This window comes from Balaenoptera ricei, chromosome 1, assembly GCF_028023285.1.
Source record: "Balaenoptera ricei isolate mBalRic1 chromosome 1, mBalRic1.hap2, whole genome shotgun sequence".
In the NCBI taxonomy this organism is placed as follows: domain Eukaryota; kingdom Metazoa; phylum Chordata; class Mammalia; order Artiodactyla; family Balaenopteridae; genus Balaenoptera; species Balaenoptera ricei.
The window spans coordinates 8,995,052-9,016,523 of NC_082639.1; the positions used below are offsets into that span (position 1 = coordinate 8,995,052).

Sequence of the window (21,472 nt, forward strand, 5' to 3'; positions counted from 1 at the left end):
AAACGCAGAGCGGTTTTTACCTCTGAGTAAGTCCTAGGGACGGTACGAACCAGGCTCAAGGCCAGAGTTTCAGCAGTCACCCTCCAGGCGGGGGCCCACCGGTCCAGGGCAGGAAGCGGGCCCACCTCCCTCCCTGCGTCCAGGGAACCGGAATAGAGGTCTAAGGAGTGGCCCCCAGAGGGGAAGGGCTAGGTCAGAAGGAGGCTCCGGCCTACCGGAGGGAGGTGGCAGCAGAGAGAAATTGGGTTCCCACTGCTGAGCCGCCCACCGCCTGGAAGGAAAGACTGAGGTTCAGGAAACGAGGTCTGGAGCCCCCCTGACGCCGCCCCGAGCCTGAGGACACCAGATTTCTTTGCTCGCGTCTGGGAAAGTGGCCCCGGCGTGGGGCGGGGCGAAGTCGCTGGAGCAGCAGGCTGGGGCCGCGAGGGAGGCGGCCAGAGCGCGGCGCGTGACGCAGGCGCCGGGCGGGGCGAGAGCTGACGGCGCCGCCGAGGCCGTAAGCTCCAGGCTGACACCGAGCTCAGGTCGCGCCGAGCGCTCCGCCCCGCGCCCAGATCTCGGCCCAGGCAAGGGACGGGTAGGGGGGCGACAGGTGCGGGAGGGGGCTTGGATGTTTGGCGCTGGGGGGGTCGTCGGGATGTTAACCGAGCCCGAGAACGCTGTCTTCGGCCGGCCGGGAAGCCGGCAGCCGCGGGAGGGGCGCCGGGGGGAGCCGCTTCCGGGCGGGGCGGGGCGCGGGGCGGGGCCAGTCTCTAGGGTCTGATAGCTCGGCGCGGACTGCTTCGCTTCCCGGCTTGGCCGTCCCGGAGTGTCCCCGGCGTCCGCGGCCACTCCGGCTTAACCTCGTGTGCAGCGCCCCGGCCAGGGGACAGTCTAGGAACTCTGGGCACCGTCACGCCCGCAGGGCCTGGGACGGGGGCCTAACTTCCCCAAGCCGCAGTATCCGTTTTCGGAAATGGGCTTAGTAACAGTGTCTCGAGTGGTTGTAGGGAGGGTCTATGGAGAAAAGGCCAGCGCGTGGCTCTGGGCCTGGTACGTGGGAAGCCCAATCGATGCGAGGTGGCTTCTTAGGGCTAATGTGGACGTTTCCACCCCCAAATGCCCCAGGATGACCTTCACCCCCTCCACCCTTCAGCATTCAGGCTTTGGGGATGGAGTCCAGTGATGACATGCGACCAGAGCGAAAGACCAGACTTTGGACGATAGGCCGAGGAGGTGTTTGTACCTAAGACGCCTCTAACTTGGAGCCCAGGGACTTTTATTTGGCCTAGACAATGCTTTTAGAAGTTGCCAACATTTAAAATTTGACAGATTTCATGTTTTTAAAAAATGTTTAAAATTCCTCCTGAAAAATGGGAAGACCTGGCCGCATGGAGTATTTTTCCATCATAGCATTTTGCACAAGCTACCAGTATCTTATTTATCTGGTTTTTTTTTTTTTTGTTGTTCTCTGATAATGGAAAAATACTTCTCCCTGGGCAGGTGCCAGAGTGTGTGTCCACCCTCATTTTTTTAAAGGGATGAAAGCTTTGAGAAGACTGTGAGCTGTGTGAAAATTAAAAAGGGGAAACCCACTAACATGGAGTCAGGAAATGAGGAAGAGGAACACTTGACAGTCAGTACAGTCCCAACATCAAGAGGCATACTTGGCATACCTGGCAGGAAGTGAGACTACTACTGCCAGCAGGAGGAAAAAATGATTTTCTCCTTGCCTGGCAACAGCTCAGCCAATGAGAGACTGTCACAACTCAACCAATGAACAGCCGTTATACTTCCAACTCCCCGTGTCTTCCAATGGGCTTTTTGTTTATAACAGCCCCACCCAACTTGCCCTTCTCCTCTGTAAAAGAGTCTCTTCTCCTTTGCTTAACAGGACTTGAAAGTGGTTCGCCATAGTTGCATATTCTGCCTTGGAGTTATTTGCTGCTCCCAAATAAACCTGTTTTGCTAGTAAACTAAGCGGCTTTTTTATTGTTTTAGGTTAACATTACACGGAGGTTTCACTGAGATCCAGAGAAGACCCCCAACAACTCCGAGGCTGGTGAGCAAACAGGTGCTGGTACCCACAGATCCCACAGAACTCAACTGCTTTCTCAGCAACTTTGCAGTTTGAGGGTAAGTTTTTCTCCTGGATCTGAGCTGCGCTCTTTTTGCGTTTTGAAGCTCTCCAGGTTTTATTTGGGATCTCTTTGAAGGCTTCGTCCTTTTTTGTTAAGGCCTTGTTTGTCTGTGAGTACTTGGTTGGCACTTTGGCCTCACTCTTGTAATCACGCTGTTCCAGCTGGAACTGTGCTAGCTTTCAGTCCGACTACTTTTGGAACCAGGCTGTTCCTATTGAAACTGTGCTGGTATTTGGCTTGTGGGCTGTTTAAGAATGATTCTTTTGCTCTAGAGAAAAAACCCTGAAAAATGGGATCCAAGTTATCTAAATGTTTTGAGGGTGCCCCCCCCCCCTTTTTCAGGGACCCTGGACAATTTTATGTTTAAAAACTGCTGTCTCTCCTTATATACATTTTTAACTAAATGGACCAACTGAAACACGTAATTTAGAACATCAGTGACCAGCATGGGGAACTTCTGAACTCCCCAAACTTCCTTTCTTAAAATTGTGTTAGCCATAGATCTGCAGTTGTCAAAACTGAATTGGACACCAATTTTGATTGGTATTTTAAGGCTTCCAAAACGTATCAGGAGTCTAAAATTGCCGCTTTGCAATATACAATTTTTAAAGTAACTGAGGCAAATAAAATATTAAAGAAAGACAAAATGGCTTCTGAGGTCTCTTTTTCCCCTACCCCGTCTTCTCTGTCTCTGGATGCTGGCAGTCGTCTTGTGCTCAAGCCCATCCCAGTCACCATCTTCCTTTCCTTCTGCACCTCTCCAGTCTAATTCTCTCGCTGAACTTACCTTTTTCCCTACAGCTCTGCTGACTCTCCCTGCTCCCTCCTCTGAACCTATCAGAACCTGCTCCTTAAACTTAGTCTTCTGAGGATTGAAATAAACCCCAAATTACTTATTATGTTCCCTGGACTAAGCCAAATTGTGAGCCATAGTTCAAGAGTTTCCTAAAGTAACTGAGGACCCCCATAGGTTTGCTGAAGATTTTAATATTTGTTCAAACCTACCAGTCTGGTTTCTCAGATTTATATCAGTTAGTCCACGTGCTTGTTGGTGAGAGTCAAGCAAACACTGGATGAAACTAGCCCATGGGAACATTCTGGAGTGGATTTAGAAGAGCAATGCTCTAACGTTTGGCAAGAGGCTAGAACACTCATTGAAAACCTCCACTGAGCAATTACAGTAGCCTTTCCTAAGCCTGTTGATCAGAACAAAGGTCAGCCTTGCATACAAAAATCTGATGAACCTGTTCATGGCTATTCTAATCGACTTCAGGTTATTTTTAAAGAAAGCTCTGGTCTTCCTTCAGATGTTGAGTCCACTAGGGTAACTGTCACCTCCATGTTTATTAATGGGCTGAACCGGAATCTTTTTCTTTTATTTAAAAGAACCAGGATGGAATGGGAAACTGTGTCCACTCTAGATTCATTTGGCAAATCAGCTCACTTGCACCCTAGGTGAGTCACCAAAAAGAAAGACCACTAAAATTCTTAATCTTCAACTCCAGCAAATGAAGGTCCCTAAACAAAACCAAAAACCTTCTAATTTCTGCTATTGCAAAAAGCCAGAGCATCAGAAAAAAGACTGTTACAAATTTAAGCATTTCAGGAGTTTTCAGCCCTCTCAGCCTTTCCAGTGTCCTCCTAATGCCCAATGACGGGGCTCTGAGGAACTACAGGGGCTCTTCCCAATCCTCCCTGTTAATCAGCTCGAAGAAACAACTCTCCAGATTGGGAAGGAATCTCTCTCTCTGCCCTTACTGACAGCAGAGCCGCACTCTCGGTGCTCAGCCCCACTGCAGACCCCTAATACAGTTCCGAGAGTGGGGATTTCTAATAATCCTCAGCAGGTTCCTGTCTCTGAACCTTCTCCCTTTTGTTTAGGCCCTTTGAGAGATACACACTTTCTCTCCTTAGCTCCTCTGCCTCCATTCATTTATTAGGCCTAGACTTCTTGGAAGAGTATTATGCCCAATTTCTTTCTCCCAAAAGGGGGAAATAATTCTAGAATTTGACAGTAGCCATCACAATAGCCAACCAGGTAAATTAAAAGACCCTTTGACATCTTTTATTTGTTCTGTTTCCGGCACTGCTGGGGCTGATTCTTGAAACACTGATCATTTGTCCCTATTGAATCAGCTACCAACCTCCTTACAGGCAAAAATCTCCAACTGATATTGGCAAAATTCACAGTGTACCTCCCATTAAGATTCAAATCGATCCCTCTAAACTCTCTTCAGAAGTAATCAATACCCTATAAGTAAAGAAGCCCTTCATATAGAAAACCCATGATGGAAGATTTCAAGGCTCAGGGCCTCATTATCCCTTGCATTAGTCCCTGTAATACACCTGTTATACCTGTGAGAAAACCCAAGGGCTGAGGATGGAGGTTTATCCAGGACCGCTGAGCAATAAACATTGTTATTTCTCAACACGCAGTTGTTCCTAACCACTGCATGCTACTGACATCCATTCCCACTTGAAGCAAGTTTTTCACTGTGACTGATCTATGCAGTGTATTTTTCAACTTATTCTAGTTGATAAGGCTAGCCAATATCTTTTTGCCTTCACCTGGGACGGACGACGATAGACTCATATAGTAGTGACCCAGGGTTTCACAGAAAGTCCTTCTTACTTTTCACAAATCTTGAAAGCTGATCTGGATGAAGTAAAGTTTTCTGCAGGTTCTACTTTGTTACATTATATAGATGATTTGCGCCTATGCTGTCCTTCTCAAACCTCCTCACAGGAAGACAGCATCCACCCGCGAAAATTTCTGGCCTTAAAGGGACATAAAGTCTCCAAAGAAAAATGGCACTTTGCTCAAACTCAGGTTCAGTATTTAGAGCACATGATTTCAGAACAGGGACTACTGGATCTAGATAGACTCCATGACATCCTGAACTGCCCAGAATCAAAAACTAAGCTCCTAAGGTTTTCTTGGGCTATCTGGCTACTGTTGAAATTGGATCCCAATTTTCTCTCTTCTGGCTCAGCCCCTACATGCCTTATTGAAAACCAGCAAATCTGACCCCATTAATTGGGGAGATCAAGATGACACAGCTTTTGAAGACTTAAAGAAAAGCTTAATGAGACTACCTGCCCTTGGGCATCCTAATTACCAGCTTCCCTTTTCCCTCTTTGTATGTGAGAAGGCACGGAATGTCCTCGGAGCCCAAAAACAGGGGGACCATCAACGACCTGTAGGGCATTGTAGCCAACAGCTGGACCCTGTGGCACAGGTATATCCCCCTTGCTTCAAAGCCATTCCTGCTACTGCCCTTCTGGTTAAGGCCACCAAAGAGACAATCATGGGATCCCCTTTAACCATCTTTGTATCCCATGCAGTGGAAGCCCTCCTAAATTCTCATCCACTCAACATTTTTCAGTCAGTTGCCTCACCTCTTATGAAATCCTTTTGCTAACTGTTCCTCACATAGCTCTTTCACATTGTACTAACCTCAACCCTGCTACTTTTCTCCCCTCCTTCACTGACGAAACCCCTCACCACTGCCTGACCCTTACTGGTCACCCTTTGACTCCGTGTAATAATTTAGAGGAGACTCCTCTAACCAATGCAGATTTTTCATGGTTTACTGATGGTTCTTATTTAAAGGGAGAAAGTGGTAAATATTGTGCTGAGTATGCCATTGCAACTCCTTTTGATATTGTTGAAGCAACGCCTTTACCTATGGCTTAATTACGCAACAGGCTGAATTATATGCCCTCACTGAGGTTTGTACTTTAGCTAAGGGCAAAACTACAAACATTTATACTGATAGTCAGTATTCCTTTGGAGCAACCCATGACTTTGGAATAACATGGAAACAAGGTTTCCCTACCTCTAATGGAGAAAAGATTAAAAATGGCTCTTATATCCAAAATCAATTAGACGCTATACTCTTGCCAGCTGCCTTGACTATTATTAAGATCCCTGGGCATTCCAAGCTTGAGTCCCTATAGGATGAAAGAAACCAACTTGCTGATATTTCTGCCCAAAATGCTGCTCTCGAAGGAACCCATGACCAAACCTCCGGTATGATCCAAAAGGATGCCCCCCAAGATAACAATCTAGAAATGCCCAATGCCCCAGAAAAGGAAAAACAGTACTGGGGGTCTAGGAACTGCTGGTTCAGTAGAAAGAGAAAACTCTGGTTTGGGCCAAATAACAAACTGGTCCTACCAGAAATTCTGATTCCCACACCTCACCGCTGTACGTGCATTGAACTCTTGGTCCAGTGACAAAATGATAGCATTCATGAATGAATGTTGGTGGGGAAATACTAATAAGGCCACAAAAAGTACCTACCTTCTTGTCCCACCTGTCCAAAATACAATCCAGGGAAACCTGTTTGCACTCCTCCCAGACACTTTGAATTGCCTAATGGGCCATTCAAAGTTTGGTAGATATAGAGGGGAAAGGGGGGGGGGGGGATAAATCAGTAGATTGTGATTGACATATACACACTACTCTGTATAAAATAGATAACTAATAAGGACCTATTGTATAGCACAGGGAACTCCACTCAATACTCTGTAATGACCTGTATGGGAAAGAATCTAAAAAAGAGTGGATATACATATATGTATAATTGATTCACTTTGCTGCACACCTGATACTAACACAACATTGTAAATCAACTATATTCCAATTAAAAAAAAAGTTTGGTAGATGGATTTCACATAGCTGTCCCCATCTCATCGATATAAATATATTTTATTACATGGTCTGTATGTTTTCTCATTGGATTGAAGCCCTCCCTTGCAGACAGGCCACTGCTTCTTCTGTGGCTACAATTTTGATAGAAAAGATTATCCCTACCTGGGGAACCCCTCTTGAACTTCACAGTGATCAAGGAACCCATTTTACTGGTCAGGTGCTTCGACGAGTTTGTGCTCTTTAACTGGTTTTACAACATTTTCACTGTACTTACTATCCTCAATCCTCAGAGTTAGTGGAACGTACTAATGGCACTATTAAGACCTAGTGGGCAAAATTCATAGAGACCCTCCCCCCAAAAAGCATTGCCATTGGTTCTTCTAAATCTCAGATGCACCCCTTTCAGAACTCAAACTCTCACCCTTTGAGGTAGTCACAGGACACCCAATGTTCCTTGCCCTACCCACTTTTGACCCACAGATGATGAAAGGAGATATATTTCAATATTGTAAAGGCCTAATTGCTTCTATTAAAAATAACAGTGCTTGGTAGAGCAATCTTCTTCATAGTGCGCTCTTGGGAGATGAAGACCTTAAGCATCACACCTTTCAACCTGGAGATTTCATGTACTGGAAAAGAAACCTCGAGAAGGACTCTCTTCAACCTCACTGGAAAGGCCCCATCAGGTACTGCTAACCTACCCTTGTGCCTCCAAACTTCAGAGAACAGACTCTTGGATTCATGTGACACATCTAAGAAAGCACCAGACCCTAACTGGACCTGCACACCATCTGGTGACCTGAAGGTAAAGATTTCCTGGATTTGAAGCAGATGACATCTGATGAGACAGCTTGCCCAAGATGTCTAGACAAGGCCTGTTAGAAGATTTAGAATTCACAGAAGTGTCTTTCTTTCATCTGGACTATAAAACTGACTCTGGATTCTTATCCAAATTCAGTTTCTTGAATTTTCAGCCTACAGTCTGTATCATTGATAAAACATCTGATTCCAAACAGTTTCTTTTGAGGTAACAATACTGTTTAATTACTTCATGTTTATTCCTACACTGTGTCATTCCAAAATTCTTTTTTTTTTTTAATTTCATTTTTTTTTATACGGAGGTTCTTATTAGTTATCTATTTTATACATACTAGTTTATATATGTCAATCCCAATCTCCCAATTCATCCCACCACCACAACCACCACCCCCTGCTTTCCCCCCTTGGTGTCCATACGTTTGTTCTCTACATCTGTGTCACTATCTCTGCCTTGCAAACCGGTTCATCTGTACTATTTTTCTAGATTCCACATATGTGTGTTAATATACGATATTTGTTTGTCTCTTTCTGACTTACTTCACTGTGTATGAGTCTCTAGGTCCATCCACGTCTCTACAAATGACCCAATTTCGTTCCTTTTTATGGCTGAGTAATATTCCATTGTATATATGTACCACATCTTCTTTACAAAATTCTTGTTTAATTCCTTCAGTTTTGAGTGTGCCCTTGCTGTATTCACTATTCTAAGATACAGACTTTTGGATGGGAAATTCCTGAGAGATCTCCCTCCTACCCCTCCTTGTTACTCAAATGTGACCACAGTAGGTTTCCAATCTGTGCACTTTCCCTCTGACATGGGACAGGACACCCAGAAAAGATCCTTCCTGGCATCAAGGGACAAAAGGCCACTGAATGCTGATTAAAAAAACAGACAGGGGCTTCCCTGGTGGCGCAGTGGTTGAGAATCTGCCTGCCAATGCAGGGGACACGGGTTCGAGCCCTGGTCTGGGAAGATCCCACATGCCATGGAGCACCTAGGCCCGTGAGCCACAACTACTGAGCCTGCGCGTCTGGAGCCTGTGCTCCGCAACAAGAGAGGCTGCAATAGTGAGAGGTCCGCGCACCGCGATGAAGAGTGGCCCCCGCTTACCGCAACTAGAGAAAACCCTTGCACAGAAACGAAGACCCAACACAGCCAAAAATAAATAAATTAATTAATTAATTAAAAAAAAAACAGACAAAAACCCTGACTCTTTATCAGTGATGCTTTTGGAAAAAGATCTTGATCAAAAGGGGGAAATGTAAAAATTAATGAAGGGAAACCTCACTAAAATGGAGTTGGGAGGCCAGAAGGGGGAGTACTTGACAGCCAATACAGGAAGAATCAACACAGATCTTCTGGCAGGAAGTAACACTACTAGTGCCAGCAGGAGGAAGAAAGATTTTCTCCTTTCCTGGCAACAGCTTAGCTAATGGTAGACTGTCACAACTCAGCCATTGAAAAGTCACTATATTTGGAACTCCCAGTTTCCTCCAGAGACTTTTTGTTTATAACAGTCCCTCCCAACTTCCCCGTCTCTTCTATAAAAGAATTCCCTCTGCTTTGCTTAACGGGACTTGCAAGTGGTTCACCAGTTGCATGTCCCAAATTGCAATTCTTTGCTGCTCCCAAATAAATCTGTTTTGCTGGTAAAATATCTGGCTGTTTTATCGTTTTAAGTTAACAACTGCTTCTTTGGCCAAGTCGCAATGAAAAATGAAAAGTCTCCCCAGTGTCCCTACATGTCCCAGGAGAATATTCCCTTCCCCACCCATAAGCAGATAAGGCCCATCTACTCCAGCCATCTTGAGTGACAGTGGCTACAGGCCCACTCCCACCCACCTGAGAGAATCCCCTTAGCTGGTTAACCAGGATCCCCCCCAGGCAAGATTCAGGCCAAGGTGGTGGCACTGTAATTTTCCCAAAACCCTGTGCAATTCGGATGTAGAGGGAGGAATGTGTTCTTGGGGGCCGGTACCTCTGCAACTACTGGAGAGTCGTTTTGCTCTAAGGCCAAGAGTGTGGTTAATGACGCCGTGGAGCACTTCTCAGCCAGCCCCGTGCTAAATGCTTTACTTGTACTAACTCGGTCCTCCCAGCCCTTCTGAGGTCGGGACAGTTACCACCTTTTTTGGGGGGGACTACCTTCCCAGCTAGTCACTCCAGGCCAGGATTCAAACCCAAGCAATCTTGCTTCTTCACCTTCAACGTGCTTTTCCGTTTCTGGGCATTTCAGAGTGGCCTGATGCCCAACCCAGAACTGTTGGGGGGGGGGGAGCCTCCTCATTGGGATGTTTTATCACAGCTAAAGTGGGCAATTTGGGGAGAGAAAGTTTGTTTCTCAGCCCATCACTTAAGTTGTGAGCTAGTCTGTGGAAGTAATAAAGATTTTACGTTCTTTTTTTTTTTTATATACATATTCTTTCCCTCACACCTTTTTTTATTATTATATTTTTATTTTTGGCTGCATTGGGTCTTTGTTGCTGTGTGTGGACTTTCTCTAGTTGCAGCGAGCGGGGGCTACTTTTCCTTGTGGTGTGTGGGCTTCTCATTGCGGTGGCTTCTCTTGTTGTGGATATCGGGCTGTAGGCGTGCAGGCTTCAGTAGTTGTGGCGCGCAGGCTCAGTGGTTGCGGCGCACGGGCTTAGTTGCCCCACGGCACGTGGGATCTTCCTGGACCAGGGATCAAACCCGTGTCCCCCGGATTGTCAGGCGGATTCTTAACCACTTTGCCACCGGGGAGTCCCAAGATTTTATGTTCTAACGAATTCATAGTATTAAAATAACATCACTGAAAGCCTTTGCAGAGCTTACAGACAACAGAATGGCCTTGGCAAAATCTTACGGTTCTCCAGGCCCACCAACTGAAAATTAAGCAATTAATTTTTTAATGGGGGATGGGGCCTCTTAAAAAATTAGTCCCTGAAGACTTTATCAATATTTTTATTGCACTCTTTCAAATGTGCATAACATGTGGCCACTCTGTATTTTGAGGGTCTACCATGTACTGGAAAGGGGCTCCAATGTTCCCTGGCCCAGGTCCCTGGGGATCTAAGGGGTCCACCTCCTTGGTCAGAGCTCATGACCACTGTTGCTCCCCACAGGCCTGTGCGTGCATCTCACCCCACCACGGCCATGGCCCTGGTCAGCATCAACCAGCTGCCCGAGAGCATCCTGCTGGAGGTGTTCACGCACCTGCCCGCCCGCCAGCTGCTGCTGAACTGCCGCCCTGTCTGCAGCCTCTGGCGCGACCTCATCGACCTTGTGTCCCTCTGGAAGCGCAAATGCCTGCATGAGGGCTACGCCACTGAGGACTGGGACCAGTCCGTGGCTGACTGGAAGGTCTTCTACTTTCTGTGCAGCCTCCGCAGGAACCTACTGCGCAACCCGTGTGCCGAAGGTGGGCCGGGCCCTGCTGCTGGGCTGGTTCAGTCCCTTTCCTGAACCTCAGGGCCTTTGTACTTGCTGTTCCCACACTACCTGGAATGTTCTCTCATCACCACCACCGCCCCCACAACACCTGTCATGCTCCCTTGGTCGCTCTCCTCATTCTCCAGGTCTCAGTTCAGAGATGTGCCCTGATCCCCCATCTGAAAACAGTGCTCCCCACGTCTGTCACATCGCCCCATTTCCTTCCTTCATAGCACTGGTCATAACCTATAATAACTGAATCTTTTTTTTTCTCTGCCACAAATTTCAAGTTCCTGGGGCCTGACAGATCTTGCCACCCTGCACCCTGTGTCCACATAGCATGTGCTCAGGAAACGTTTGTTGAATGAATAAACACACTGCAGACCCCCTCCCCTTTAGTTCAGTCTCTGCTGCCTAACGTTGAGGGAGGGCTTCCTGTGTGCCAGGCACTAGTCTGAGGTCTTAGAAATGTCCTTATCCTCCCGTCACCCCATGATACAGAGGAAGAAAATGAGGAATTTGAGAGGTAGCTACGATCACATGGTTTGAGGCTCCTATTTTGCTTATGTTCTCTTATATATTTGCCAGTCTTTTTTTTTTTTCTTCATTTAGCATCTTCATTTAGTACCGGGCATCGTGCTTCCTGTTTGGGTATAGCAGCAGTTGATTAAGAGGCATAGTTTTTTCACTTAGAATCCCTTCCTCTCTTTATCCTCGTGAAGATTCCGAGAGTTAGCCAAATAAGAAGGGTTTGGCTCCATTTTTTAGTTAGCCAAATAAGAAGGGTTTGGCTCCTGTTTGGGTATAGCAGCAGTTGATTAAGAGGCATAGTTTGTTCACTTAGAATCCCTTCCTCTCTTTATCCTCGTGAAGATTCCGAGAGTTAGCCAAATAAGAAGGGTTTGGCTCCATTTTATAGATGGGGAGCATGAGGTCCCCAAGATGAGTGTCTTGCTCAAAGATCTAGAACTGCCCAGCTTCTGGGGTCCAGTCCTGACTGCTGAAGGCCCTTAGGCCCCTTAGAGGCCCCATAGACAGTGCCCCAGACACTTGGTCTCCTGGCCTGCCCCAAATTCTGCTCAGAAGCTGCCCAGCCGGGCCGGGCCACCAGCTCAGCTCACACAGCCTTGCAGAGCTGGCCACCCAGCCTTGCTCAGCTCTCCCCCTGGGCCTGCCCTGGGCACTGGCCCGCTCTGGATTTCTGAATTTCTCTTCTGGTTCTCTACTGGGGGGCTCCCGGGGCACCTGGGGAATAGATGTGGGCTCCTAGTAGAGGGAGCAAAGGAATAATTTGGAAAAGCTCTCCTGATGATTGTTCTGGAAAGCCTGGGTAGAGAACCACTGTTCCCTGAGGTCCTCTCAGCTCAGTCTGAAGGGGGAGATGGGAGGGACAGCCTTACGCCTACAAACCTGCCAAGGCAACCTGGTGGGGACCCTTCCACTGATACGGGGTAACTACACGCCACCAACCCAGAGGATGCCCAGCCCCCCAGTCCTCCCTCCTGCCCTGGGCAGAGAGGGTCCGAGTGGGCACAGTAGGCTCCCACGACCCACCAGCAAACCCCCTCAGATCTCAGTTACATAGTTAACCTCCTGGACGTCGACGTCAGGGGAATGCCAGTCGTCTAGTAAGTGGTCTGAGTTGGGACAAACACATTAGCCATTAAGAACAGAATTTACCCACACAGGCCCTTCATAATTTAATGGTTCGAGAACTGAAACTTGGGTATTTCCAGAGCCCCTGGGCAACATGGAAGTGAGGAAAGGTTCATTTAGAATTTCTGGTCATACTCCTTTTTTCTTTTTTTCCAGCTTCACGTTAGGAGTTGAGCCGCTCAGGGACAAAGGGGGAGGCAGAGGGCCCAGATCAGAATTGGTGTGGTGGGCACAGGTGGGAACGTGGGGAGGGGGGCTTTGTAGGGCGGCTCCAAGGTGCCGTGGGGTGCATGCCTTGAGATCTGAGCCTTACCCGCTCCCTCCCAGGACCAGGTGGAGAGGGCCAGGCTGAACATTCACCCAGAGGGTCTTACTGCAGCTTCTGTTTTTCCTAGAGGGTATGAGATCCTGGAAAATCGACTCCAACGGAGGGGACCAGTGGAAGGTGGAGAGCCTCCCCGGGGCGCATGGCACAGACTTCCCTGACCCCAAAGTCAAGAAGTACTTTGCCACGTCCTATGAGTAAGACGAACTGAACTGAGAAGCTGTGTGGAGGGAAGAGGGACCGGACAACCTTTTGCCAAATCCCAGGCCTAAGTGAGGGGCCTGTGTGTGAAGCTCCAGAAAGGGGGTTCCAAAGCCAGCTCAGCATCTACTGCTTCCTGGAGCAGGAGGCAACTCAGTGGCTGGGTTAATAGGCAGTGGGGGAGGCGAGCAGTTTGAGGAGGCTGGGAGCCCGTTAGGTGGTTGGGGTAAGTCAGGGGTGATACAGGTTGTCCCCAGTCTAGGGGCCTGAGTTCACGGAGGCGCCCTCCTTGGGTGCCCGGGACACTGGGCCTAGGGACTGGGATGAACGCCACCCAGGCACGAGTGGGTCAAACTCCCTGCACGTTCCCCGCGGGCCTGCAAGGAGGCAGGAGCCAGAGTCCGCGCCGGCAGTGGCCGTCCTGCAGCCCCTGAACCACCTCCCCGGGTCCGGGCCACGCCTGGGAACGCACGCCTCCCCTTCTGCTCCGCAGGATGTGTCTCAAGTCCCAGCTGATAGACCTCAAAGCCGAGGGCTACTGGGAGGAGCTACTGGACAAGTTCCGGCCGGACATCGAGGTTAAGGACTGGTGAGTGGGGCCCACGCCCGAGTCCCACACTCTGCATCCCTCCCTCCACTCTTCCTGAGAACCCCTCTAGGGAGTGCCCACTGAGCCCAGCGGAGTCCTGGGGCAAGGGCTGCCCCCTTCCCTACCGACAGGCCCAACACTTATTCAACACTGCCCCCCGCCCCAACCCTGCATCAGCAGATGTTAACCCCAGTTTACAGACGGGGAGACTGAGGCCTACAGATGAGTTGTCACTAACAGGCGCTGGAGCGAGAGACACCAGGACCCAGCCTCCCTGGACCTCGCAGATACTCACACGCCTGTCTGCCTCCCCTGCCCCTTTCACTGTTCATCCCACGACTCTATCCCAAGCTCCTACTCTGTGCCCAGAACTTTGTCTGGCCTGGCCCAGGGCAGAAGCAGGACCCTAGTGCCAGTCAGGCCCCAGGGCCACTACTCTGAGGGTGGGGGGTTGGGGCTTGAGAGGTGTGCAGGGCTGCAGTAGGGCTGACCAGAGGGTGCACCCTGTGCAGCCCCCATCACACAGGCCACCCCTCCCGAACCTCCATTGTAATGTACAGGCGGCGTCACAGATCCGACAGCCCCGGACTTTATCTCTGTAGAGAGCCTTTTGCTTTTTATGGTGACATCTTCACTGGAACACCCAGAAGGGTTGCCCCTTTTCTCAGATGGGATTATTGAGGCCCAGCACAGATAGACTGCTTACCCCAGGGGCACAGTGGGGCACAGGGAGCACTGAAGCCAGCTGGGCCTCATGGGCAGAGCAGGGAAATGAAACTCGGGGCTCCAATGTGTGAGCCTGCTACCTGCCCGCCTCCAGAGGTGGTGGCCTCCAGGGCCACCTCTGTATTGGGGTGCACAGTCCCAAGCCCTCCGCTCCCCCAGGTTCGCCGCCAGAGCAGACTGTGGCTGCACCTACCACATCCGAGTACAGCTGGCCTCGGCCGACTACCTCGTCCTGGCCTCCTTCGAGCCCACGCCCATGACCGTCCACCAGTGGAACGATGCCAGGTGGACAGAGGTGAGGCCTCACCTGCTTGCCCCTCGCCATCCACTTCTCCCAAGGCCAGGATGGCAGGAAATGCGGGGCAACCCCAGGGCCCAGCATGCACCAGTCCTCTGTCTGGAGCGCCTGCCTTCTGGCCGGGAGGCTCTCCCCTGCAGGACCTGACTCCAGCCGTCCCCTCTCCAGCTCAGTGGTCGTCCTGTCTCGTCCCCTCTTCAGTCCTGGTGGTCACTTCCTTTCCCCTCCGCCCCCCCCAGGTCTCCCACACCTTCTCGGATTACCCTCCAGGTGTCCGCCACATCCTCTTCCAGCACGGGGGCAAGGACACCCAGTTCTGGGCAGGCTGGTATGGTCCCCGCGTCACCAACAGCAGCATCGTCGTCAGCCACAGGATGACCAGGAACCCGGCCCCCTCCGTGGCTCAGCCCTAGACCATGCAGGGGCCAGAGGAGGTGACCCACCTGCCCTCCCCCCTCCACCTCCACAGGCCCTCCTGACAGTCTGTCCCCTGGCAGCCATTCATCCGTCCTCTGGGCCAGCCGAGTGCCAAAGGTCCCCTCCAGGCAAGGCATGAGCCTGTAGGGGGCAGGGAGGCCCCCTGCCCCAGTTCCAACCTGGGGCAAACCCACCAGTCTGTGAACTTACTGTCACGTAGCTCTGACATTTTGTTGTAATGTTTTCAGTAAAACCAGCCTGGGGTCGGGTCTAGGGGTCGGGGTACAAGGTCCTCGGCGCTTTGGTAGAGAAGCAGCCTCCCTCCCCTCCAGGTAGTGACAGCCCAGCTCAGCCCTGGGGGCTCTTTATTGAAACAACTCACAGCACGGTATTTGAGGCAGCGTTGGCCAGCTGAATCCCAGGAGGCTGAGAAACTGAGGTCCCAGCACCCTTCCCTGCCCTCCTGGGGAGGCTTCCTCCATGAAGGCAACCAGGCCTGAGCAGCCCCGGGCTGGAGGGTGGGTGGTCCATACACAGAGGCAATAAGAGCACTTGGAATCAGGGGGGCCCTGCAGCACTGCCCTAGGCTGGGCCCCCACAGTCCGACAGTTGTGGCATCCACGGTGGGCAGGCACACCCTCAGCTGCTTTTATGAGCTCGCTCTTCCACGTAGAGCTGCATCTAATGGACAGGAACGAACACCATGGTCAGGTGGACAGCCAGGGCAGCTACTCTGGAGAACCCATGGGGTCTCTGACAAGGGTGGGCTATGTGGCCCCAGCCAGGGGTTAAGGGAAAGAGGGAGTTGGGAGCCTAAAGCCAGGCACGCCCTGGTCATCTCCCCCGAGCCTTGATCCACAAGCCGCCTGACAGGCCTCAGCACACCCTAAATAAAGCACACTCGGGCCCCAAGCAGCTTACCTTTAAGATGTCTGATGTCATGGTTTTCAGGGGTATCAGTCGGGGGTCGTGCATGTGGACGTCCTGCTCGTCTGCCAGGATCCAGGGGAAGTCCTAGGGAGGGGACAAGGGAAGGGTGGCAGGGGGCTGGTCCATGGCGAGCCCTCACTTTGCTACCCTCTCCCTTTCCAGAGCTGGCATCCTCAGACTTCGGGGAGCATCAGAATCACCAGGGAATCGCTGGCCGTGCAGATTCCCAGGTTCCCCCACCGGAGAGAGGCTGAGTCTGTAGATCTGAGCTGGGCCGGGAGCCCCAGTGATTTAACAAGCCCCAAACACCAGTTCTGAAACTGGATCAAGGATCCCCTCCCTTGAGAACCCCCAGTGAGCTGGTGGCTCTCCCTGCTCTCAGCACCAGGTGCCCAGGTGGGGCGATGACAAGCGGGTGGCCACAGAGCTAGCGCACAGTGAGAGCCTACCGATGCCAGGCGCTGCCGTAAGACGTGTAATGAATGCCCTGCCATAGGCAACGCCCTCGCTCTCATGGAACTCTGGTTTTCAGAGCCTCCCAGCGGTCTCCCTGCCCACCCTCCCACACCAGTCTCATCTCACCTTGATGACCTGGATCTTCTCCATGTTGCGAGTGGCAGCTTCTCTCGTGTGCACTAAGACTGTGAAGGTACAGCCTAAAGAGGCCAGAGTTTGGTCAAGCCAGGGCCACCCCATGGCTGCCGCGTGGCACAGCCTCTTCCCACCTCCCTAGCTGGCTCAGCAGCCCCGCAAAGCAGAGTGTAAACCCAGTGCTCAGACAAGTCACAGTCAACAGGGAGACTAAAGCCCAGGTGGAGTCCATCAGGGAAGCTTCCTGGAGGAGGTGGGCTTTCAGAAGGGTTCTAAAAGGCAGGGAGGAAGAGAGGAGGCTTGGTGCAGCCAAGTAGGGACCTGAGGACACAGACCAACACAGGTAGCCATGGAAAAGCCCAGGGAAGAGGGGGTGGGAGTGAGCACACCTGGCGGGTTGTGGTCCAGGACGGCATCACATACACTGATCTTCAGGATGAAGGCTCGGAGCAGCTGCTCCACGTGAGATAGCAGGGAGTCTGAGCTGGGAAGCAGAGAAGAGGAGGGTCTCCCAGCACATGGGTGTCCCCCTCCCACCAGCAGGCAAGCAAGCCCGGAAGCAGCCCTGGGGGTGCAGTGTCCCCCTAGTGCTTCTGAGTGTATTGACTTCTGAGGCCCTGGCTGCCTGTCTCTACACAGTTGACATCATCTGGGGAGTTTAAAACCAAAGCCGAGTCCCATCCCAGGCTAATTAAAGTCAGAATGCGGGGGAGAAGGGGCACAGGGAACCCCAGTAGGTGGTTCTAATGTGCAGCCCAGTCTGAGAACCGGGACACCAAGCCGGGAAGGGACAGGGCTTGCCCGAGGCCACATAGCAAGTGGGGACAGATTCTAGTGCCCTGACCTCACCACACGAAGCTGGCAGCTGACCAGCCCAACACACCCATCCAAGGTCAACTTCTAGTTGACTAGGGACTGGATGGATGCTTGACTGGGAAGTCAGGAAACTGGGTCTGTGTCCTGGCTCTGGGTGACCAGGTCAAGATCATCTCTCGGGACCCTGGTTTCTCCATCTATAAAATGAGGTTGGGGGCTTCCCTGGTGGCGCAGTGGTTGAGAATCTGCCTGCCAATGCAGGGGACACGGGTTTGAGCCCTGGTCTGGGAAGATCCCACATGCCGCGGAGCAACTAGGCCCGTGAGCCACAGTTACTGAGCCTGCGCGTCTGGAGCCTGTGCTCCGCGACAAGAGAGGCCGCGACAGTGAGAGGCCCGCGCACCGCAATGATGAGTGGCCCCCACTTGCCGCAACTAGAGAAAGCCCTCGCACAGAAACGAAGACCCAACACAGCCAAAAATAAATTAATTAATTAATTTAAAAAAATTTTTTTAAATAAAATAAAATGAAATGAGGTTGGGACTAGCCATTCACCAACGCTGTGATTTTCCAAGTGTGATACTGGAGGGTCTCCGTGTAACCTGTGTGATGTCCACAGAGACCACTGGGCGGCCGGCTGTGACTCAGACACTAACAGGCCTCGTTAGGTCAGCACACCTTGCCATGTCTCCTCTCAGGCCTTTAGCAAGGCATTCAGGGGCTGCCTTAAAGGGGTGAGGGTGGCGGTATTACTAGGGACCTCACACCAGCAAGCATGTGGATGGGGAGCGAGGCAGCGCACCTGATGGACAGCAGCGGAGGCTGGGTGATTTCAAAGACGAATTTCTCCACTGGGCGGTGCTCTTTGTCCAAGATGACTACCACCACTTTCTCCACATCATTCTGCAAGGACAGGAACCCCCTATTCCAGAACTGGACACCTGCCTCCCCCTTACCCCATCCCCCAGCCCCTGCCCCCTGCTCCCTGCCCAGGGAAGAATGGGAAAGGCACACTCACAGCCCTGCTCAGCTTCTAGGCCCAGAGTCCCTGAGAGCCCAGAAAGAGGTTTGAGAAGTTGAAGTAGGCACCCCCAGACATGAGTGGTACCCGCGGAGAGGAGAGGATGCCTGGGCCCCTCGGGTACCAGGGTGTCACAGGGAGCAGAACAAGGTAGAATAAGGAAGCCCTGAGGGGCCAAGCTCAGACAGAACTTGGGGGCAGAGGGGGAGAAAAGAACAGGTGAGAAGGACCCAAAACCCTCTGGGCAGGCCCCAGTCAGCCAACTCCACTAACCAGGGCTCCCTGGCCCAGCACGCCCTGAACGTGCCCAGATGCCCTGGGGCCTGTCCCTGGGCAGGGGTGGTCTCCAGAGTGCAGGGAACAGGCTTCTGGATGTTAAGAGTCATGGGGACCCGGCATGGTCCCAGCATCACCCCATCCTGGAGCATGGAGGAGCACTGGGGGTGGGGTGGGCTAGGGGCCTGGTGCCCTCACCTTCTCCAGAAGCGGCTTGATGCAGTGCAACGTGTCCTGGATATACTGGTTCAGCTCCGGGTGACAGGACATCTGCACACAACCCCATGATGGCTGGTGAGGCTGCAGCACTGATGGGGGAACCATCGGAGACCCCCTCCAGCAGCCCAAGGGCCTGTCTGCCTTCGGAGAGAGGCGCAGCAGTTCCCTAGGGCTCCCCACCCAAGAGACAGACTTCCCATCACGAGGCTAAGAACTGAATTATCCACAGAGGGAGAGAAGTTAGAAGATCCTAAGAATTCAGTCTCAACATTAGCATTTAATGTAGCATTAGGAGTTCCTAATGCGGGGTCACTGAGCTCCTCCAGAGTCTGAGAAGTCTTTAAATTGTGAGTGTTTGAGCATACAGGCATTTTTCCAGAGACGGGATCCAGAAATTTAATCCATTTTCGAGCATTAAGAATCTGGAACGGACTTCCCTGGTGGCGCAGTGGTTAAGAATCCGCCTGCCAATGCAGGGGAGAGCCCTGATCTGGGAAGATCCCACATGCCGCGGAGCAACTAAGCCCGTGCGCCACAACTACTGAGCCTGCGCTCTAGAGCCCGCAAGCCACAACTACTGAATCCCGCGCGCCTTCAGAGCCGGTGCTCCATAACAAGGGAAGCCACCGCAATGAGAAGCCTGCGCACCGCAACGAAGAGCAGCCCCCGCTCGCCGCAACTAGAGAAAGCCCATGCGCAGCAGCGAAGACCCAATGCAGCCATAAATAAATAAATAAATAAATTTATTTTAAAAAATCTGGAACTAAGGAGTTGTGTGGCCTCAGGCTTAACTTCTCTGTGCTTTAGTTACTTCATCTGTGGAAGATCTCATTTTTAAAAAGTGAGGATTAAGTGAGATAAGTACCTAGTACATGGTGGGTGCTCAGTAAGTGCTGATTCTTTTTTTCCTTTTCCTTGTATATCTTTTTGTTTGTTAGTTTTTTGGGGTTTTTTTCCCCCTTGTATATCTTTAAGCTTCCACCACCTTCCAGTATTCGGTCATTTATTCTAATATTTACTGAGTGCTTTCTAAGGGACAGGCACTTCTAGAGGCTGGGGATAGAGTAGCATATATTTACTGCTTTGTCTGCCTTTTAACCTAAAGCAACCCGTTACAATTAGGGTAAATGAGGGGAGAGGGAAGGTGCCTGAGGTTTATAGGAATCCCCTCCCCAAACCAACTATTCACCAGCTTCAGGAGACCTTTAAAATAGAAAGATGGGGGGCTGGGGGGCTCTAACCGGAGGACCTGGTCCCTAACTTCTAGCAAGGGGAACTCCCAGTTCAGAGGGGGCAGAAGGAAACGCCACTGCGGTGAGGGGTGGGAGGTTGTCGGGCTATCAGCAGCTGCCGGGAACTAGAAGGCAAGGCCAGGCCGCTGGGGACTGAGAGGGCTGAGCCTGAAGAAGGAAGAAAGTTAAAAATCTCCTCTCTACCCACTCTGTGATACGCGGGTGACCCAGTGCACCCAGTCTGGATGTGGGGCTCACCTGGACAGGCACGTTGTACTTCTTACGCTTCTGGAAGATGCCCACCGGGTAAACCTCACGCACGTAGAGGATCAGGTGCACCGCCACCTCCAGGAACTCGCAGAGCACGTCGGCCACCACTGCGAGGGGGCAGAACCCGGTGCGCTCGGGGAAGTCCGCCAGCGCAGGCCCTCCCTCGCCCCCCGCCAGGGTCCGCAGGTCCAGCCTCTCTACCTTGACCAAAGTTGAGGTCCTGTCGCGTGAGCGTGGTCATCCTTCCCGATACCTAGGGGGTGGGGCAGGAGCGGGAGCTAGTTCCTAAGGCCCCTACAGCCGCAGGGCCCGCCCACCTCCACTGCCCCTCCCCTCCGTCTGGGGGGAATCTGGGCAGGACCGCCCCTCCCTTCACACAGAACCGGAGCATCTGGGAAGGACCCCCCACGCTGGCGTCAGAGCTCGGAGGCATCAGCTGCGCCGCGATCAGACTCTGTGCACTGGCCGCCTCGCCCTGCAGTCTCCTGGGAGTAGATAAGGCCAGAGTTGTGCCCGCATAAAGGGCACCGCGGCAGAGGGAACAGCTGGATGCGCAGCCGGTAGCGTGAAGCCGGAGATGCGGAAAGCGAAACTAGGCTGGAATAAGACTTCACCTCCTACCAGCCTGGATTCTTCCCCTGAGGGAATCCCGCCCTTCTCCTCTTCCCCGGTACCGGCTCCGGCCTCGATTCCGGACTCGGGGCCAGGCCCCCGCGAGGGAAACCACCGACCGATCACTCGCGCCTCGCGCTCAACCAGAGGCCCAGGCGCCGCTCCATGACGTCCGCGGCGATCCGGCGGGTCCTAGCGCCGACTTCCAGCCACGCCCACCCCCCGCGCAGCCAACCACGGGTGCAGGAGGGAGAGACGGCCAGAGGGGCGGGGCTTGGGAGGGGC

The 21,472-nt window shown here is 51.9% G+C and overlaps 2 protein-coding genes across 11 annotated transcripts; one reads left to right on the forward strand and one right to left on the reverse strand.

Annotated features, from left to right (window-relative positions):
• Positions 1-234: 234 nt before the first annotated feature.
• Positions 235-18,111, forward strand: FBXO6 (F-box protein 6). Of its 7 annotated transcripts, XM_059913083.1 has the most exons (9): positions 235-577; positions 1,981-2,115; positions 7,320-7,804; positions 10,702-10,997; positions 13,060-13,186; positions 13,684-13,779; positions 14,665-14,800; positions 15,043-15,237; positions 16,313-18,111. In XM_059913083.1, exons 3-8 carry the CDS (start codon positions 7,638-7,640, stop codon positions 15,214-15,216), a joined length of 996 nt encoding a protein of 331 aa, XP_059769066.1. In that variant the 5' UTR covers positions 235-577; positions 1,981-2,115; positions 7,320-7,637; the 3' UTR covers positions 15,217-15,237; positions 16,313-18,111. The 7 variants fall into 7 exon arrangements, with proteins under 7 accessions (XP_059769066.1, XP_059769027.1, XP_059769056.1 ...); XM_059913044.1 differs by lacking the exon at positions 16,313-18,111 and having other exon boundaries at positions 236-577; positions 15,043-16,147; XM_059913073.1 differs by lacking the exon at positions 16,313-18,111 and having other exon boundaries at positions 236-577; positions 7,347-7,804; positions 15,043-16,147.
• MAD2L2 (mitotic arrest deficient 2 like 2) lies at positions 15,569-21,368 on the reverse strand. Of its 4 annotated transcripts, none has more exons than XM_059913147.1 (9): positions 21,197-21,368; positions 20,777-20,828; positions 20,564-20,682; positions 19,053-19,124; positions 18,360-18,460; positions 17,131-17,225; positions 16,733-16,806; positions 16,142-16,234; positions 15,569-15,901 (listed from the first exon to the last, which is right to left on the reverse strand). In XM_059913147.1, the coding sequence occupies exons 2-9, from the start codon at positions 20,814-20,816 to the stop codon at positions 15,860-15,862; spliced, it is 636 nt and encodes a 211-aa protein (XP_059769130.1). In that variant the 5' UTR covers positions 20,817-20,828; positions 21,197-21,368; the 3' UTR covers positions 15,569-15,859. The 4 variants fall into 4 exon arrangements, with proteins under 4 accessions (XP_059769130.1, XP_059769100.1, XP_059769110.1 ...); XM_059913117.1 differs by having other exon boundaries at positions 21,250-21,356; XM_059913127.1 differs by having other exon boundaries at positions 21,190-21,275.
• Positions 21,369-21,472: the final 104 nt, after the last annotated feature.

Excerpts from the sequence above, each read along its gene's own strand:
- FBXO6 (XM_059913083.1), top strand. The coding sequence starts at position 7,638 with ATGTCTAGACAAGGCCTGTTAGAAGATTTAGAATTCACAGAAGTGTCT. Across the intron at positions 10,998-13,059 it reads GCGCAACCCGTGTGCCGAAG|AGGGTATGAGATCCTGGAAA; the intron begins GTGGGCCGGGCC and ends TGTTTTTCCTAG. Across the intron at positions 13,187-13,683 it reads TACTTTGCCACGTCCTATGA|GATGTGTCTCAAGTCCCAGC; the intron begins GTAAGACGAACT and ends TCTGCTCCGCAG.
- MAD2L2 (XM_059913147.1), bottom strand. The coding sequence starts at position 20,816 with ATGACCACGCTCACGCGACAGGACCTCAACTTTGGTCAAG. Across the intron at positions 18,461-19,052 it reads TCAAGCCGCTTCTGGAGAAG|AATGATGTGGAGAAAGTGGT; the intron begins GTGAGGGCACCA and ends CTGTCCTTGCAG. Across the intron at positions 17,226-18,359 it reads CCTCCGCTGCTGTCCATCAG|CTCAGACTCCCTGCTATCTC; the intron begins GTGCGCTGCCTC and ends TCTGCTTCCCAG.